We start from the raw sequence: 19194 nt of genomic DNA on the forward strand, positions 1-19194 counted from the left end.
ATTTTTTTTTTTTTTTTTTTTTTTTTTTCCTGGTATTGGGAATCAAACTCAGGACCTTGCACTTGCCAGGCAGGTGTGGTGTCATTGAGCTACATCCTGGACCCAAATTTATATTTCTGTTGCTGTACTTTTCAACTCTAGATTTATTGTTTTAGGGGGTGGTTCTTTTATTTTCTTTCCCTTTACTGATATCTTTAAGATACTTTTCTCATACTTTCCTTTAGTTCTTTATAATATTACTTTTAGTTATTTAAAACACCTGCTTTAAATTTTCATCTAGTGCGAGGCTCACACTTGTAATCTCAGCATTTAAGAGGCTGAGTAGGAGGACTGCTGTGAGTTCGAGGCCAATCTGGGCTACATAGTGAGTTCAAGGCTGACCCGAGCTGTATAGCGAGACCCTGTTTCAAAACAAAACAATCTTTGTCTAGTAAGTCCAATATCTGAGTTTCTTCAAGGACACTTATTGATTTCTTCTTTTATGATGTATGTGGTCTGTATTTTCCTATTTTTTTGCATGTATCATAAGTTTTGGTTTTTGAAACTACATATTTTAAATATAATGTGATAACTCTGGAAGTGAGACTCTTATAGATTTACTGTTTATTAGGTAAATTTCTTGATTTAATTTAGGTCGACATGGATTGTTGTTTCCTTTTTTTTTTTGAGACAAGTTCTCTGTAGTCCAGGCTGGTTCATATGTAGTACACGCTAGCCTCGTACTTGCAGCAATCCTCGTGTCTCAGCATTCCTAGTACTGGAATTACAGGCGTGTGCTACCACATTTGGCTTTAAAGTCAGTATGTGTATACTAACTCATTTTCTTAGGATTTGTTGTGTTGTCATTTTTGAGACAGGATCTTGATTTGTAGTTCAGCCTGGCCTTGAACTCACAGTGTAGTCCACGCTGGCCTTAAAGTCTCAGCTTCCTGGCATTGCAGTTAGTCTGCACCACCATGCCCGGCTTGCACTCTTTCCTTGTTGGTCTAATGGCCAGCTTATTTTTAGTCAAAGGTTACAGTAAGTCCCTGGAGCAGATACATCTCTCAGTTTTTCTAAGGAGCTTTGTACATATATTGGGAAACACTTTTAATTCATAGGTAATTGTTTAGTTATATAATTATACTTCTACCTCAGGCTTTATTTTCTTTTTTGCACTGTTTCAAAACCAGACAGAGGTTACAATTTTGTGATCTTCAAAGGCCTTTACTATGCATCTGCATACACCTAGGCACCTCCACAGTCTTACTCATGCATTCCTCAGTCTTTCTACATTCCTGAGAATGCTTTTTGAAGTTCCTCATGAGTACCAGCTCGTTCCTCAGCTTTTCTTTTTTAAGTATTCTGGGCAGCTTCTTGTTCACTTCAACTGTTATCTCAGGCAATAACAATGTTAAACACTTGCCACAGACTGTTTACAACAAACCAATTTCCTTTTTTGTCTTCCCTCTAGGAGGAAAAGGCTGTTCATTCTGAGTGATGTTTGCGTCAGAACAGTTAAAGATAAATCTTTGCAAATAGGGACTTCTAGGTTGTTGCCAGACAGGTCACAACTCACTCACTTTGAACAGTGTTTTGGGAAACCCCAGACTATTTTCTCCTCTCCACTGCTTCCTAGGCTATACCTGGTTTTCACTGTAATGTTACTATTGTCAGATTTCAAGCCTGCTGTGATGTTGTTATGATGCACCCCACGTCACATTACAATGTCACATAAAGCATTTTGATTCAGTTCAGGACATCGAAGAAGACAGGACAGTACAGCTAAATATACAAAAAAGAACTTCTGGAAATGCTTCAGTGTGTGGCAACAACAGTGGAATAATTGTGTTTGGAGCCAGGAGGAATATTTGAGGAGGATTCATGGCAATGTGTCTTTTACTGTAATAAATTTAAAAATTTTAAAACACACACCATATTAGTTGATTGTACCTCTCAAAGTCTTTTGTGATCCAGCCTCAGAAACCAAGGACCTTCATTTCTGGCACATCTTTTGGTTGCTCAGACCAACCCTGCGGCAATGTTAGAGGTAATTATGCAAAAGCAAGAAGATTCGCAGACTTGCAGGAATCATGCAGGTGCCTATTGCACTCTGCCATATCTACTCAGTTTTTTGAGCCAAGACTGACTACATATTGCGCAGAAGTTTACAAGAGGTGCATTCAAGCTACATCTGGTTTTTGTGTAATTATCTTCTATGCTTTAGAGGACTCATAGTAAACCACAGTGGAGTTTTCATTTTTACCCTAGGGTTGGTTTGTTTATTTGTTTGACTGGCTGATTGATTGATTGAGACAAGGTCTTGCTATGTAGTCCAGTCCTTGCACTCACTATGTGGCCTAGGCTGGCCTCAAACTCATGGTGATCCTCCTGCCTCAGCCTTTCAACTGCTGAGATTATAGGTGTACACCTCCATGCCCAGCACAACCCTAAGGTTTTATGTTTTTGTTTCTTTACTTTTTAAAAATGTAATGCTTTTATATTTTTTAATTCTATCTATAGTGTGATCTGATTTGCTTAATTCTGCTTTTTCTATGTATTGATATTGGAATGAGTGTTGTTATTTCAAAGTGGTGGTACTTTGGCTGTATATTTTTATATTTACTTTTGTAGTACTGGGAGTTGAACTCACGCCTTTGCTCTGAACTATACTCTTCCCCTTCTCTCCTTTTTGAGACAGGGTCTCCTTAGGTTATTCAAGCTTGCTTCGCCAGGGATTTAGCTCAGTGGTGTCACCACCTGCCTCGCAAGTGCAAGGTTCTGAGTTTGAACCTGGTACCCCCCAAAAAAAGAAAAAAATTCAAGATGGCTTCAAACATGTGATCCTTCTATCTCGGCCTCCCAGAGTGCTAGGATTATAGTTGTGAACTACCATTCCTCACTGGGTGTGGTTTGTTTTTTGTTTTTTGTTTTTTTTAGCTTTCCCCTTAAGTTTTACTCTTTTCTCTGAATTAATTGTTTTTTTTTTAAATGGTATAATCATAAGAACAAAGTTCTTCAAAAAGTGTTTCAAAATATTCAGTAATGGGGAGAACATGAAGCATTCTCATCACTATTGTTTAGTTAGAGTATAAAATTGAATATGATGTTTTCTAAGAGAGAGTTTGGTGTCATCTTTGGGAAGTTTATTTTTGTTTGTTTTTTTGGTACCAGGAATCAAACTTGAGACCTTGCACTTGCAAGGCAGGCGGGGGAACCACTGAGCTAAGTCCCCAGCCCTTTGGCAAGTTTAAAAGCTGCTTCTATACTATGAATCAGAAATCACATTCCTGTAAATCAACCCTAAAATAATTCATGTGAACAAAGAAAGCAACTCTACATAAAGTTTCATTACCTCATCATTTATAATAGCACGAAATCAGCAACAACTGAATATCCAATAATAGATGTTTTAATGCTTTAATAAATTATGGAGAGGATGGCCATGTAGCTGGAATGAGAGAAATGTAGAATGTTCTACATGAGAAAATTCCCAGACATCACGTGAGAAAAGTAGGTTACTTAACATGTACAGAACCCCAAATGTATGTTTTAAAAACATATGTATATGTGTGTGTATATATGCACATATGTGTTTATGTATTAAGTACGTGGGAAAGAGTCTGGATGAGTACACACCACATAGACAAGGATAGCTCTAGGATAGGAAATAGAAGGGATAAGAAGGGAAAAGGATTTTTCTCTGTGTGTTGGTGACTTAAATTTTTATAAACAATCATTATGTTTTAATTTAAGATGTTTAAACATAAATCTGGTTTCATTGTGGAAGGTGAATTATACTTGATAGCAATTTTCAAGTAGAAAATTGCTTGAAGAAGGGTATTTTACTTTTTCAACTGTAAAATAATCTCCTAATTAAAAGAGCTAATCATGAGGATTTTACATTTTGTTGCTCTTAGATGGCCTATTCTTTTTGCCAACATTATTGCTATTGTATAGGTAAAAGAAGCTAAAAATCCATCTGCAGGAATGAGGACTAGAAAGAACATGAATATAATTTTAGTAAGATAAAATTGATTGGATTTGCTAAACTTGTAAAAGTCAGGGGTAGAGTGAAAGGTAAAATTGACATAGGGACCCAGGAAGAAGCGCAGATTAAGCATGAGGATAATGAATTAAGCTTAGTATATGGAGAACCTGTGGGAAAATTTCTTTGAAGCTATCTAGTAGAAGATGTAAAAGAAACATCTGATGCCCTGAATGGCTTGGGCACTTAGATGACATTTTATGCCAGGATTGTTGGCGAGACCACCAAAAGAGTATATTCAATAAGAAAAGATACCTAAAAGATGGCACCCTAGAGGCCACTAATGGTAGGGAGCTGGCCCCTGAAGCTGACTGAAGAGGTGCCTCGCAGGAGTTGCATCCGCATTCCAGGATGAGGATGATGCAGTAGTCAGCAGTGTCTCACTCCACAGGATGTGGGAGAAACGAAACATGAATTTGTACGCAGTGTAAGAGACTCTGAGAAGAATGGATTATGGCGGAGAGCCCTCTAGTGGAGGGGAGCATGGTATTTGAGGAAGAGGAGGGAGTCTGATAAAGCCCACAAAATAATGTGGATGGTGCTGGCATAAAGCTTTTCCTCCTCAGAGTTCAGTGTGGTTACTTTCTTACTGGAAAGAGTGAAGCAAGGAGCAGTTTTAGTCTCCTGAGGTATGTAAATTGTTCTGCCTGTTAAAGGTAGAAAAGAGATTTTGAGGAGCTAAAACTTGTGGACAAAGAGATTTCTTCAGCAGTGGTAAGTCAGGGAAATTTTCTCCCAAAGGGAAATTGCAAAAACAAAAGCAAAATTGCCAGTAAGGAGAAGCTGCAGGAACTTTGAATACCAAGCTGAACTGAAGTTTCAAACAACCCCTGGAAGGATAAGTTAAAGGAACCTTAGCATAAGTTGCTAAAAGAATTATAAAACATTGCCCTTTATGTTTTTTTCTTATAGTACTTCTTCTGGAAAGCTGCTTGCTTTGTTTTTTGTTTTCTGTGTTAATTATATTAAAACTGAAACTTATAGGGAAGAAGTTCTTCATTTCTTCCTTATGCAAAAGATGAGTACAAGAATAATACATATCACCCTCCTCTGTGCCTAACTAAATTCATAATTACACATAGACGAAATTGTGAAACAGCATATGTATAAATAGTTCATATTGCTTACCCCAGTATAGAAGTAGAATGAAAAGGTAGAAATTAATTTTTTTTCATTTCTTTCATTTTGTTGTAATTTTTATAAAACAAAAGTATGTAGTATTCAGGATGAAAAGCTAAAAATTAAATTAACACATTTATATAAAGATTAAGAAAACAGTGTAGAGGAAGAAATGTAAGAAAAGTTTGCACTTTGAGTTTATAATGTGTATCTTTGTTAAATAGAATAGAGTATATAAAATATTCATGAAAGTATATACTTTTGTTATTTGTATTATCAGCATCTTTCCATAATGTTACATCTGTATTTACTTCTTGGAAACTACATAGAGCTTTAAAAACTTTTTGAGGGAAACTTAAAAATTTAGATATGTGTACAGAATAGGGCAACTTAATGACTTTTAAAATGTGAAGGCACTTAAATGCCCACACTCGAGATCAAGTTAAAGAGCATTGCTAATCAGCACATACACCTTTCTCACGTTGTCTCCTCAGTCTTTCTCTCCTCAGTCTTTTTCCTTCTGCATCAGAAATCAGTTCTAATTTCTATCCTTGTAGATTATTTACTTTTTAAAAAATAAATCATATATTTGTGTATGGCTTTTTTGTGTGTCTGGCAACATTAGTTTTGTGTGTTTATATGGGTAGTTGTAAAAATGTAATAATAGTTTAACATTTTTCTATGTATGACTATCACAATTTAAGCTGATGGGCATTTAGTTTTTTGAATTGGAGACTAGTATGGAAAGTCATTTTTTAACCTTCTTGTACATGCTTTTTGCACATATTTCTATTGCATATGTACATATTTCCGTGGGTGTATATACTTGGTAAACACATTACTAAGTCATAGTGTGTACATAAGTTCAGCTTTAGTTGATATTGTCCACCTGTTTTCCAGAGCCATTTTACTCTTATATGACAGTTCTGTGTATTCCATATACTTGGTATAGATGTTTTTTTGTTTTTCTTTTGTTTTCTTGTTTGATAGCTTTTTATTTGTTTGTTTGTTTGTTTATTTTATTTGGTACCAGGGATCAACCTCAGGACCCTGTGCCAGTGAGGTGGGTGTGGTGCCACTGAGCCCTTGCCCATTTGATAGCTTTTTCAAACATTAGTTTAAAAATTTGTTAGTATTTGGTTATATAAATATATACTATAACTTTCTTTTCATGGACTTTTGCCACTTTCTCCCTCCTATCCACATAGCAGAACCTGGATAGCTACCATAACTATTGGGCCCTCTGGTTTGTTCTATGTGTGATTTCACTGTGTAGGGAATGTTTAATATTGGAAAAAACTAACAGAACGATAACTTTTTTTTTTCTTAACAGATTTTCCTTAAATTCCATGTTTTTTGTTTGTTTGTTTTTTTTGGTACCAGGGATCAAACTCGGGTTGTTGCATTTTGAAGGCAGGTAGCAGCACCACGGAGCTAAATCCCTGGCCCTAATTCCGTTCTTTAGTTTTATGGTACCAACATGAAGAATGCATGTAAAGTAGTTTATTTTGTGGTGTGAAATCAATTTTTATTCCATAGTACTAAATGGGTGCTTTTTTTTTACTCTTATTTAAAATACTATAAAAAATACCGTGATTTCTGAAACTATACTTTTGGTGAAAGTATTGGAAAACATGGCTGATTTAATTGTCAGAATAATTGCATTTACTTGGAACACTCATACAAGCACCTGTGTCACATAGATCTTCAGTTTGTTAGAAAACTGATCTGTGAATTACTTGACAGTGTAATCGCTCAGGGTTTGGAAAACTATTTGAAATTTGCCCTTTGCAAGTAAAAGATATTTCCAATCAGGGAACCTTATTTTACAGTCTCTCTTTTAACACTCTCCTCCATTTCCTCAAAGTTTCTTTAACAAAGGGTTCTAAGTGTGTGAAACTCTAGTGCTTGTTTTTAATGAATTAAATGCGACTGCCAAACCTCCTGCTTTTTCTCCTGTTAGGAGGTGTGATTACTTCATGATAACCACTCTTCCTGTTTCTTGTGCATTACAGCTTTAAACAGGTGTTGGGCCCAGTGGTAATAATTGCTTGGTAAGGTATCGGTAACCCTCTCCCATAACTGAATGGTCTTTGAGAAAATACCTTGTGGACTTTCCCCACACTCTCTGCTTTTGCCACTTCTGTTTCAATTATTCATTTTTTTAGAAGAGCTATAGTGGCCAGAAATGTGATTCTTATTCTAGTTGTTTTAGTCATGCTTTTCTTTTACTTTCAGATATAGAGATTCTTCACATTTCTAATTGTTATCAAGAACTTCTTAGTGATAGCAGAAGACTACCTTATATTCTGTTCCTCTGGGGGAGAAGGGAGTATTTGTGTTCAAAAAATTTCTGCTGAGACTTCTTCGGAGTTCATAGTGCAGCATAAGTCTAAAAGTCTGCTGGTTCTTTTTTATACTAATGGTAATGAGTCTATAAATGCCTAAATGAATAACAAGCCAAAATCCTTATTGAAGACAGTAAGTGACCTTTCTCAGCTTTCCTTTCCTATTTCCTAATTTTAAAAATTAATTTATTCTTATTAAGTTTATTTATTTATGAGACTGGGTCTTACTATGTAGTTCAGACTGGTCTTGAATTTGCTATGTAGCCCGGGTTGGCCTCTAACTCTCAGCAATCCTCCTGCTTCAGCCTCCCAAGGATTACAGGTGTGTACAACCATGCGAGGCTTACTAGCCCCTAATTGTGTGTGTGTGTGTGTGTGTGTGTGTGTGTGTGTGTGTGTGTGTGTGTTTTGCAGTATCAATATTGAGTAGCAAAACTTTCTGACTTGATTTTTTTTCACTCAGTATCTGTTAAAACGTTCTGATTGTCTAAACCAGAGGTGGAGGGAGGGCACCAGTCAGTGAAGGATAGCTTTTGACTGAAAACAGTTATTTAGGGCTTTCACTGTTTATCTCATATGGATGGACCCTGGTTTGGAGGTTAATTTTCAAGGCCACTGTAAAGTCTTGGTTAATAAAATGCTTTGCCCACTAGTAGACAGTCTCTGAGTGTGGCCTAGCCAGTGCAGTCAGCCTACTATAAAAAAGTTGGCATGAGTTTGCAGCTTCCTTATAGAGTGACACCAAGAACCAGCAGAACCGCCACTCGCTTCACCGTCATTTCAGTGCCCTCAAAAGCTTTTCTTTTTTTCTGCACAGGTATCAGCCAGAGCCGGATCTCTCATTGGCTGTTGCAGCAGGGATCAGACCTCAGTGAACAGAAGAAAAGAGCATTTTACCGATGGTATCAACTTGAGAAGACAAACCCTGGTAAATATAACTTCCTTTTTATTTATTGTTTCAGAAGCAAGACGAATGTTATTAATTATTTCATTGAAGTTTTAATAATATATATGCAAATACATCACTACTTCCTTACTTGATCAGTATTTTAAAATTGAGATTTCTTTCCCTTTTCATCCTTCTTTCCTTATCTTGGTTCTTTGAAATCCAATATGTATTTTCACATATTTTCAAACACCTCAACAGTTATATGTGGCTGGTGACTACCATATGAGACCACTTTTAAGATATGGTTGAAGCAGCACTTTGAACTGAATGCTAAGCAGTCTTTCCAACAGACATCACTTCTCCCATGATTCACAGCAGAGCAAGTCAGATGGAGAGGGACACGAACTTGGCACTTAGTCTGTTTAACAGGACAGCCTGGGCTAACAGCAAGGATTCAGCTAGGTAATCAAAGAACTGTGTCCAGAGGTTTTATAAATCTGATCACATTCCAGACAAGCCATTGGTGACCTCAAGGGGGACTGACTACCAGAGGAATGATCAGGATGTCCCACCATGTGTAGTGCAGAGGAATGATGAATTTGGGGGACAGACACAAGGCAGCTGTGCCAGGCAATCAGCCAGCACAAGAGAAGCGATTTTTGTCTCTTGATTTGGCATTTAGAATAGAACTGACATATAACCTATGTATGGCTGTTGAGGGAGTCCCACACAGGAGTTCCAGGGCAGACTCTGGGTCTGGCAGAGATCAGGAAACTGGAAAGAGGACTGAATGCCGCTCAAAGGCTGCAGCTGATCCATTAACACTGCAGAGAGTGAGAAGTAGAAACCTTTTTTTTTTCTTTTTCCTAGCACCAGGGATCTCTCAGGACCTTGTGCTTTCCAGGCAGGTGCAGTACCACTGCAGCACCACTGGTAGAGTCCTGTTTTTAGTACATGTGCTGCCAAAGTGAGCAGAGTCCAGTTTTTAACACTAGGTTGGTCCTAGTTTTCTGGAGCTGGCTTTTAAAAAGTTGTTGTTTTGCCTTATGTTTTATTTTATACTTAAATTTCTCAGAACTAGAACTAGGCTTACCTATAATTGGGAAATTGGAGGAAGTGGAACCTAGGGTGCTGAAATGGGAAAGGACCAACAGCATTCATCTCCTTGATGTTTAAGAGCTACTTTCTCTACAAGATAGTGCCTTCTTTTAAGAATAAGTTCCCTGAGCTGGACATAGTGGCGCAATCCTGTTATCCTAGTATGTGGGAGACAGAAGCAGGAGGATTGTGAGTTTGTGCCCAGCCTGAGAAATTTTGTAAGAGTCTATCTGAAATTAAATGAAAAGTGGGTTGGTGATGTAGCTCAGTGAAAAGGTTCTGGATTTTACATCTAGTACAAAAAACAAAACAAAACAGTAAGTTCCCTTTGCTGCTTGTGGTGCCTCACACCTGTAATCCCAGCACGCAAAAGCTGAGGCAAGAGGACCACTGGGGCCACATAGGTCAAGGCTGGACACCATAGCAAGATTCTGTTTTGAAATTGTACACACACACAAAAAGAACAGATTCCTTTACTTGTATGTTTCTGTGTCAAGGAAGTTGCATTGCTGTCATTTTCTATTTTTTGTTTGAAAACCAAGTCCATACTTACTCTGTCAAGTCAAGTTTTCAGTAGAACATAATTTAAAAGCAGCTGTAAAGGGTAAGTTCATAATTCCCAATGAGTAGTTCTTGTTATATTAACAATAATTGAATATTAGCAATTACAATGTCTTAAAAAATTTCTTTGAGGGCCAGGGATTTAGCTCAGCGGTTCAGTGGCCTGCCTTGCAAGCGCAAGGACCCAATTTCGATCCTCGGTACCAAAAAAAAAAAAGAAAAAAATTTGTGCATTTCCATAGGCGTTGATGTGGCATAGAACTCTTTCTGGCAATTTTATTTTGTTGACTTTAAAATGACCTTTGATTTTGGCTAAAGAACAGTATTGTTTCTTCTTTGTGAGTACTTTGAAGGTACTATTACTGTTTAGAAAAGATGACCTAAACTATAGTGCCACCTAAATATAGCTTATTTATTAACTAATTTTTCTCCTTTGTAAATTTGGGTGTTAAAAAGCCAACAAAATAACAAAATGTGTTTGTATATTCTATGTCTCTGTTCTTGGCCTTAAAGTATTTTTATTTGCATACCCTGAGTGAAGTTCTCATTTTCACCCTCTTCATTCTAGATCACATTTAGCTTTTCTCTTTCTCCCTAATCCCTCCTTCCTTCCATCTTTACTTCCTTTTTTTCCTAAAGTTCTTTTTATGTGGACTCATCAAGAAAAAAGGATATTTAGGTTGTTTTTCCTGATAATCTAATGGCTATTGATGTAGTATAGTTCTCTGATAAATAGACTCATCAGCATAATTCCCAGTATAAGCCAAAGCCTGCCAAGGCTTACAAGTAAAACGGGCAGGTAGGAACTAATCAGAAGTAATTTATCTTGTTTTTTATGAAAACATTTACAAATGCTGGGGATTTAGCTTAGTGGTGCCATGCCTGCCTGGCAAGTGCAAGGTCCTGAGTTTGATCCCAGTACTGGAAAAAAAAAGAAAGAAAAAGAAAAAAAATTACAAGAAAATGCCTACTTTTAAAAATGAAATGTGTGCCAAATTCAGCACGGTTGATATCCAATGCTCCTTTATTTAATAAAATTAAACTCAAAAGACTTTTTTTTTCCAGTACCAGGAATTGAACTCAGGGCCTCACAGTTGCCAGGCAGACACTGCCCCTCTGAGCTACATTCCTGGCCCTGAGAAGTTTTTTCTCTTGCCTAATTTAAATAGTACTACAGCAGACTAGGTTTGCTGTGCCTTTAGGCTGTGGCACTGATTCTGCATACTCCTAAATTAGACAATTAAAAGTTTGCTAAGAGGCTGTCATAGCAAGGGCACGAGGTAAACACGGAGCTCAGAGAGGTACCCATTCCTTCCCACACAAAGCTTGGGGAGGTGACATGGGAAGGAGACAGTCGACTTTGGGAGAAGCTAGCTTTTTTCCACATGAGGTTTAGATTTGCTAGGTGAAAGTGCAAAATTTTGTTTTAGTGGAAGCTCAGATATAATATGGGAAAATGGTTCTGTAAGGAAACAGGTATTTACCTACACTTTCCTATATGGACCTTCAGCCAGCCCAGGACTGCTGTGTTTATCTTCAGAGGAGTCTGAGGTATATCTGCATCATTCTTGCACTCTAGTATAGTTGTATTTTTCTGTTAGAGTCAATGATTTTTTTGATTTTTTTGGGGGGGAGGGTGGTACCAGGGATCGAACTCAGTACTTCATGCTTGCCAAGTAGGCACTGTGCTGCTGAGCTAAATCCCCAGCCCTAGAATCAATAATTTTGAGCCGATTCTTGGATTAGTCATTATTCTCCATCTATTTATACCAGAGCAAGATGAACTAGGCTAGGGTGTTTAGAAGAAATCTTTTTATTGGAGTGTTTTTTTTTTTTTTTTTTTTTTTTTTTTTTTTTTTTCTCTTACTGAGTTTATTGGTACAGTTTAGGTATACAGTACAGTTACATTCATTATTGGGTTCTTGTACCTTTATGTGTCAGGTCTTGGTTCTCATTTTTCCCCCTTCTACCTGCCCTCCCTTCACCTCCTCCACCCCTCCCCATTTGCAAACTTTATTTCCATCTTTTCATTTTCTCATATTTTTTTCTTTTCCCTTATTACCTTTCCTCTACCCTTCCCACTTTCCCCACACCTTTAGCCCCTTCCTATTTCACATTGTCAATTATCTTATTAGGATCTTATGTACTATTATAGCTTTTCACACCAGAGAAACTATTTGGTATTTATACATGTGTGACTTATTTATTTCACTTAGGAGTATATCCTCAATATGTATCCATTTTCCTATGAATGAATCTAATTTCTCATTCTTTATGGCTGAGTAGTATTCCATTTTATAGAAAAACCACATCTTCTTTATCCAGTTTCCAACTGATGAGCAAATGGGCCGTTTCCAAGTCTTAGCTATTACAAACTGCCGCTATAAACATAGGTGTGTATATATTACTGTGATATGATTCTTTTAATTGTTTTGGAAAGATACCCAGCAGAGGGATGGCTGGGTCAAATGGAACCTCTAGTCCCAGCTCTTTGAGGTATCTCTATATTGATTTCCATAGTGGTTGCACCATTCTGCACTCCCACCAACAATGGAGAAGGGTTCCTTTTTTCCCACAACCCTGCCAACATTTGTTATTGTTGGATTTCTTGATAGCAGCCATTCTTTGTGGGGTGAGGTGGATTATCAATGTTGTTTTCATCTGCATCTCTCGAATGACCAGTGATGTGGAACATTTTTTCATATATTTATTTGCTGCTTTTATCTTATTAAATAGCTTCTGCGCTGCAAAAGAAACCATCAACAGAACTAAGAGACAACCTACAATGTGGGAAAAAATTTTTACCAGCTGCTCCTCAGACAGAGGACTATTATCTAGAATATATAAAGAACTCAAAACAATCAGCCCCCCAAAGTAAGGACCCAATTGAAAAATGGGCATCTGAAATGAACAGACATTCCTGCTTATGTCTAAAATTTGTTAACTGAATTAAGCCTAGACAAATACCCAGCTTGTTTTGGCATAATAGTAGCCCTTTTCTTGAACTACTTAAAGAACAGTTTCAGTTTGAGTTTCAAAGTGAATTGGCCAGAAATATTTTATTTTTTTCTGAGAGAGAAATAAAGACTAACAGAGAGCAAGAGAGCTTTCCATTTAAGAGAAACTATGTGATATTTAAACTTGTGTATCTGACTTATTTCACTTAACATGTTCTCAGGTTGCATCATTTGCATATGAATGTCTTGTTTGTCTTTCTTTATGGCAGAGTAGTACTCCATTGTGTATAAACACCACATTTTGTGTATGTGTATAACTCTTGTGAGTATGTGAGTAACTCTTTTGGGTGGGTAGCTAAAAGGAGGATAGCTGGATCAAATGGAATTTCTATTTTTAGTTTTTTGAACAGTCTTCACACTGCTTTTTATAGTGGTTGTACTAGTTTACATTCCTACCAACTATGTAAAAGAGTTTATTTTCATCCACATCTTCGCCAGCATATGTTATTACAAGATTTGTTGATGATAGCCATTCTTTCTAGGGTAAGGTGGTATCTCATTGTAGTTTTAATTTACATTTCTCTAATGAGACATTGAACATTTTTTCATGTATTTATTGGCTAGATCAGAAAATTGTGAAAGCCAAGGTCAGCAAACTTTCTGTAAAGGGCTAGATAGATGTTTTAGGTTTTGGAGATATGTGATCTCTACAACAGTTACTTAGCTCTGTTGTTATATTACAAGAGCAGTCACAGACAGTGTGTAAATGAATGGGCATAATTATGTTCATTAAACTTTATTTACAAAAATAGGCAATGGGTCCTTGTTTGCCAATTCTTGTTTTAAATGATAAATCATTGTGTGACGTATTTGATCATTTGAGAAAAAAGGTTAAGTATTTCACATCACATACTACACAATTAATATGTATAAAGGGCCGAAACTCATAAGGGAAAACAATAAAAATATTCTAATGATATTCAAACCCACTGGCCATATAAGGATTGACATATTTGACTGCATGAAAATTAAGATCACAAAGTATACCATAAGTAAAGATAAAAGACAGATGACAAAATTGAGAAAATAATTTTAATCTATATGACTAGCAATTGATATGGTTTCTATATACCAATAAGATAAGTAACACAAGGGGTCGCGGATTTGACTCAGCGGTTCCACCGCCTGCCTCACAAGCGCTAGGCCTTCAGTTTGATCCCCAGTATCCCCAAAACAAAAAAAAAAAAAAAAAAAAAAAAAGATAACACAAAAGAAAAAGGGAAAAAAGATACAGAAAATATAAAATGGTCAGTAAAAGGGGAAAGATGCTCATTCTTACCCATAGTGAAATCTCTATCTTAAAGGGAAAGTTTTTGCTGCTGAATTTATAATTTAGGTAAATAGTCTCATAACAGTGTTTTGGAGGATGTGGAGAAATAAACAACTGGATATGATTTTATTAATTTTTTTATTGTTATACAGCAAAGAACCCCACAATTTAGTGACAAAGCGAGTATTTACTCTCGGATCTAGGGGCAGTGGGACTGAGTGGCTCAGGCTGAGAATTCTCAGGAGGGTGCAGTCAAACTGTCATTAGGGCTGCATCATTGGGACTGGATGGGTCCCTTGGAAGAGTTTTTACTTGGAATCTGGCCAGTCCCAATTCCTGCCAGAGACAGCTGCTCCTCTGAGGCCTTACCCTCCACTGTCTAAATGTCCTCATACATGGCAACTAGTTTTCCCTTGATAGGTGACCCCTAGAGACAGAGCAACCAAGACAAATGCCCCAGTGTCTTTCCTGATCAAATCCTGGAGGTGAGACACCATCACTACCATGTGCTGTTGGTCGTACAAATTATAGTACAGTGTGGGAAGTGATTTCACAAAGGATACATACCAGGCGGCAGGGATCCACAGGGTTCCTGGAGACTGGCTACCACAAGATTATATTAGACTGAGTGTCTTAGGCCTTCTTTCTCTGTCACCTAGGTTCTAGAACTTTCTGCATGATGTTTGTTGTGGCTGGAGTTCCAAGATGGCTTTTTCCCTCAATTGGCTGGCACCTGAGTAGAATAGCAGGAGCACCTCGGGCCTGACCAGGCATCTTGCATTCCAGTGACCACTCCACATGGCTCGCTTGAGTTTCCTTAGGGTGTTATGGCCTCTGGTTGATCAGGCTTCTTATGGGGTGATGAGCCAACACTCCAGGAAATCTAAGCAGAAGCTGCAGAGCTTCTTATAATCTAGGCTTGAACTTTCTCATGTTCTTCTCAAATCTTAACGGCCGAGATTTAAGGGCCTGATTGCAAGGGGACATGACTAATTGTGAATGTCCGTTTTTTGAGCCTGTGTCAGGGAGTTATGATTGTGAGGAATGATGCTGGCTTGCTCTTCATTGCTAAGTGAGGATAATAAAAATTGTTCTGATACTGAATATGTTTTTAAAATAAAATTTATAGATTGCCTGTGGATTGGAAATGTATTATGTGAGAGAGAGAGTCTCTCTCACATAAAATGAGTCTGAGATTTTTGAGATGAGCAGTTTGAAGAATGGAAATCTATATATTGAGATTGGAAAGACCTTGAATAACCATTTGAAAAAGAAAATCAGGACTGGTTAAGACACTGAACATCTGTGTAAAAAAACTTCTTATAAAGTTGTAGCCATTTAAGAATGGGATTGAGCCAAGTGTGGTGGGACACACTTCTAGTCCCACCTACTTGGGAAACTGCGGCAAGAGGATCACTTGAGCCCTGGAGTTTAAGGTTAGCCTGGGTAACATAACAAGACTGTGTCTCAAACAATAACAAATAAAGAAAAGGGACCTGTACTACTAAATCTGTATGTACTGAGATAGAAACACTATTCATGGTATCAGTGAAGAAGGTATGATAGAGTATAATTTCTGTTATGGAGGAATATACTTAGTAATATAGGGATATTATGTTTAATATACTTATTAACATATGTGTAATACCTATAACTTCTACCTTTCCAGGGCTGTTACTAATAGTTTGGATTAAAGCGCAGGCAAAGGGAACTTCTTGAGAAACTCTTTTGGTCCTGGAGGGAGTACTGGGGATTGAATCCAGAGCCTTCACATTGAGCCACATCCCTAGCCCTTTTTTATTTTGAGATAGGGTCTCACTAAATTGCTCAGGGTGGGCTTGAACTTGAAATCCTTCTGCCTCAGCCTGTCAGAGTGCTGGGATTACAGGTGTGCACACTGGGCCCAACATTTTTGAAAGTTTTTGGTGAGAGAAGTGATACAATCATAATTATTCTTGGAAAGATGAATTTAATAGTATTTAAGAAATAAAAGAGGGGCCAGGGATTTAGCTCAGCGGTTCGGTGGCCTGCCTTGCAAGCACAAGGACCCGAGTTCAATTCCTGGTACAAAAAAAAAAAAAAAAAAAAAAAAAGAAGAAGAAGTAAAAGAATAATAGAGGAGCCAGAGACTGAACTCTGGGAGCATACCAAGCTCTATTCAAATTCTATCAAATAAGTCCATAGAAGTCAGAGATAATGTAGCTTTTCTTGTTTTATTCTAGAGAATACAGACTAGAATAAAACCACAGGAAAGTGATTTGGTAATGGTGAATGAATAAATCAGTGTCCATCACCACTTCAGTGGGTTTGAGAAAGAGCTAGTCTGAATTATAAAATAGTTGAATTACAGATTTTTATTGAAATTTTATTACATTCAGAGAAGGATAGAATATAGTGTAGTATCAATAGGTAAACCTATAAAGACTTGATTAAATGCATATCAAATACCATCTTATTTTCTTTGCTCTTGCATTTGGCATTTTTTTGTGTGTGGGGGACAGGGTCTCACTATGTAGCCCATATTGGCCTCCTGCCTTAGTCTCCCAAGTGCTGGGATTACAGGCGTGTGCTGCTGTGGTTGGCTTTTGGTTTTGTTGTTGTTGTTTCTAAGAGTTATTTTATAGAAATGAATATATTCTATAAGGGCTTCTGCATCTTTCAAGTGGTAATGAAAGAATCTGAATATCTAGAATATACTGATCAACAAGATTACAGCTGTTGAGTAGGAATTTCAAGAGAGGATTTTCAGAGGACGATACACTAAGGTGTCAGTTAGCCAAAGACCATACTTCTCTGTTCCCATATGAAGGATTCTGTGTGCTTTTTTTTTTAGCACCATAAAAGTGGATAATAGGTAAAAGACAAAATGGGGAAAATAACATTACAAAATAACAAATGATAGACTTTTTATTTACTTATTTATTTTTTGGTACCAGGGATTGAACTCAGGACCTTGAGCTTGCAAGGCAGGCATAGCACCACTGAGCTAAATCCCTGACTTTTTAATGAAGATATTTTTACTTCTTTAGATCTTTATTTGGGTGAAAATTTTTTAAATATAAATACTAAATATATTGGCCTACAATTTCAGTGGAAGAACAAAAGTGTATTACACTCAAGGTTCATTGTTATTGTTTTTGTGATATCTATGCAGTATTAGTTTTAATAAATTACAAGATGGTTGCTAAAAATTTCTTGTTTCAGGGGCGACACTAAGTATGAGACCAGCACCCATTCCAATAGAGGACCCTGAGTGGAGACAAACACCTCCTCCCGTTTCTGCCACACCTGGGACCTTCCGACTACGGCGAGGCAGTCGATTTACCTGGAGAAAGGAGTGTCTGGCTGTAATGGAAAGGTAGGTAGACATCTGCTTTTCATGTGGGAAAGACATTTTCAGTAGATTGGAACAGTTTTCATTTCCAACATATAATTTGGGATCTCAATTCTATCTTGAAAGCATTTTGAGAAATAAAAAGTATTTTGGAGTATTATAAGTGCTATATTATTGAATAAGGTATTAGTATTGAGAATTTACAAAGTTCACATCCATCAAGTTATTTTACTTAGCGTTCTAAGAAACTTTAGAAGAAATATTTTTAAATTTAGATCTTTGTATTATACTGTGGAAAACTCTTTGAAGTCTTATTTTCATCAACAATATTGAAGGATTGTATAGGCCACTGAAACTTGAGTTTCCTTAATAAAGAGGATGCACTTAGTCTCAAAGGTTAGAAAATAACTTATTTTTTAGTTTAGTAATTTGCCCTCCACTGTAGCACCAGTATCTATTCCAAACTAGGTATTCAGTATATTTCTAATCTTGGTTTCATTTTCCCATCTGACCTGGTAAAAATGATTATGAAATATTGACTATATTTAACATAGATCCTGTAGTACAGTTACCCTTTTAGTCACCTACCTATAAGTGATGCCTATAGAATTTTGTTTTAATGGAGAGGTGTACATGCAGTAGAACAGTAATTTCCCTGCTGTGCATTTTTCCCATATCAGACTAGTAAACTGGTATACTCAGCAGAGCATGACTCAGTCCCTGAGACCTGTTTAACTATTCAGTTCTCAAACTCTTAACTGTAGCTTTCTCATCTCCAATATGAAGTTTTAAGTAGCCAATATGTCATTTAGGACTTTTGTCATCTCTTCTTGCTTATTTTATGATTATTTCCCAGCTCATTAGCATTATTGCCTGAAAGATTGGGAGATTTACAGTGTTGCAATTCAAACCATGTTTTTGGTCTTGTGCTATAGGTGAAATTAATAGGATATTGGATCCAGTAGCTAAAATGAGGCTATATAGATTATCCATTGATACGGTCATCTATTCCTTTCCTTGCTTTCTTTATCATAAATAACATTAGAAGCCGTTTATTGAATAATGAATCCTTGTATGCTTGAGTGGTTAAAGTAAAAAAGTGAGATTTCATTGCTCTGAAGACCTGAGCATTAAATTAGTAATCAGCTCTATTTTTCTCATGTAGTAATTTTGGTTCTTTGTGAAAATTTGAAAATTACTACATAGGAGTTGGGAGTCAAAATAATATGTAACAATGAACTGGGGATTTAGTTCAGTGGTTCCTCCACCTGCCTTGAAAGTGCAAGGTCCCGAGTTCGATCCCCAGTACTTAAAAAAAAAAAAAAAAAAAAAGAAAAGCAATTAAAAATACTATGTAACTTAAATTATTTTTAATGTATATTCCTCTATGTAGCAAAATTAGCTTTGATATCAGTTTCTAGCTGGTATAAGTTCTCATTATGTTTACTTAACCATTAATGTTAATTTGTCATGTAATGTCATTGTGAGAAAGAATTAATTTAAAATTTGATAACATCCTAGACTACAAAAT

General features: G+C 36.8%; 1 protein-coding gene across 10 annotated transcripts in view; it reads left to right on the top strand.

The window, feature by feature from the left end:
- Positions 1–19194, top strand: part of Hmbox1 (homeobox containing 1) — a 153642-nt gene that overhangs the window by 94940 nt on the left and 39508 nt on the right. For all 10 annotated transcript variants that reach the window (XM_019207477.2, XM_010623051.3, XM_010623071.3 and 7 more), the window contains 2 exons: positions 8312–8422; positions 17534–17687. In XM_019207477.2, coding sequence (XP_019063022.1) covers positions 8312–8422; positions 17534–17687 — 265 coding nt within the window. The remainder of the gene's footprint in view (positions 1–8311; positions 8423–17533; positions 17688–19194) is intronic.

This window comes from Fukomys damarensis, unplaced genomic scaffold (assembly GCF_012274545.1).
Source record: "Fukomys damarensis isolate Sample0158 unplaced genomic scaffold, DMR_v1.0_HiC HiC_scaffold_18, whole genome shotgun sequence".
NCBI classification, from domain to species: domain Eukaryota; kingdom Metazoa; phylum Chordata; class Mammalia; order Rodentia; family Bathyergidae; genus Fukomys; species Fukomys damarensis.